General features: G+C 60.1%; 1 protein-coding gene across 1 annotated transcript in view; it reads right to left on the bottom strand.

The window, feature by feature from the left end:
- EMH_0041640 (uncharacterized protein) overlaps positions 1 to 1,155 on the bottom strand; it is a gene marked incomplete at both ends in the record, with an annotated part of 7,866 nt that overhangs the window by 3,107 nt on the left and 3,604 nt on the right. Inside the window, one exon of the mRNA XM_013495645.1 lies at positions 164 to 1,155. Within this exon, the coding sequence (XP_013351099.1) occupies positions 164 to 1,155 (992 nt within the window). The remainder of the gene's footprint in view (positions 1 to 163) is intronic.

Raw genomic sequence — 1,155 nt, 5'->3', positions numbered from 1 at the left:
AGCAGCCCGCGAGGCAAGAATTCGCTGCGTGTGCCGATTGTGAGGGCTTCAGCATGAGCAGCAGCAGCAGTATCCTTATTGTTGCTTGCTGCTTCTGCCTTTGCTGCAGCAACAGCAGCGATATGGCTAAGAAGCGCTGCATGCAGATGTCTTTGTTTTGGACTGTGCTGCTGCTGCTGCTGCTGCTGCTGCTGCTGCTGCTGCTGCTGCTGCTGCGACAGGGCCCGCAGGTCGCAGGGCCTCGAGCTCCGCCCATCAAAAAAATCAGCAAAGAAGGTCCGGCTGGAAGCAGCAAACCCCCGCGGCTGCAGCGTCACCACAGGCAGGGGTGGGGGCAGCCCCCTCCGCAGCAGCGGCTCTTCCTCTTCCTCTGCTGCTGCTGCTGCTGCTGCTGCTGCTGCTGTTGCTGCTGCTGGTGGTTTTGCTGTCTCCTGTAGCTGCAAAGGCTGCAACGTTATTGGGTAAATGGTGAAGGGGCCCCAGGACCTGCTGCGCCCCTCTCTTAGAGCTTCCTCAAGACAAGCATCGTCTGCTGCTGCACAGCAACTCTTGCTGCTGCTGCTGCTGCTGCTGCTGCTGCTGCTGCTGCTGCTGGTGCAAGCGGCACCAAGAAGGGCCTCGTGTAGCAGCTGCTGCGTCTCCAGCGGCAGCAGCAGCAGCCGGTCGGGAGACACAGGCAGCATAGCCAGCAGCTTGGCTTGTATGAGGAAGTTGGGGAGCAGCAGCTCGGATCTAGCTGCTGCTGCTGCTGCTGCTGCTGCACCTGCCGCTGTTGTTGTTGTTGCTGCTGCTGCATCTGCTGTGTCTTCATCCGCAGACAATCCATACTTGAAACGCAGCACGTGCTGCTGCAGCAGCGGCAGCTCTAGGCGCACGCGCTGCGACAGCAGCAGCAACTCTGCTGCTGCTGCCCAGCAGAGCTCCTCTTCTTCCTCTGCCTCAGCAGCAGCAGCAGCATCCAAATCTCCTGCAGCAGCAGCAGCAGCAGCAGCTGCTGCTGCTGCTGCTGGCCTTTTGTGAACGTGAAACAATATAGCCAGCATATCTCTAGGGTACAGGCACACCTCTTGTCTGCTGCAGCTGCTGCAGCTGCCGCTGCGGAGAAGAGCAGCAAGAGCCCTAGGTGATGAGCTAGCGAGCCTGGGTGTGGTGCCT

Source organism: Eimeria mitis, genomic scaffold (genome assembly GCF_000499745.2).
Source record: "Eimeria mitis Houghton genomic scaffold, Emh_scaff1679, whole genome shotgun sequence".
NCBI classification, from domain to species: Eukaryota; Apicomplexa; class Conoidasida; order Eucoccidiorida; family Eimeriidae; genus Eimeria; species Eimeria mitis.
The sequence above is the reverse complement of the archived record's forward strand: the minus strand, read 5'-3'. Positions and strand labels throughout refer to the sequence as shown.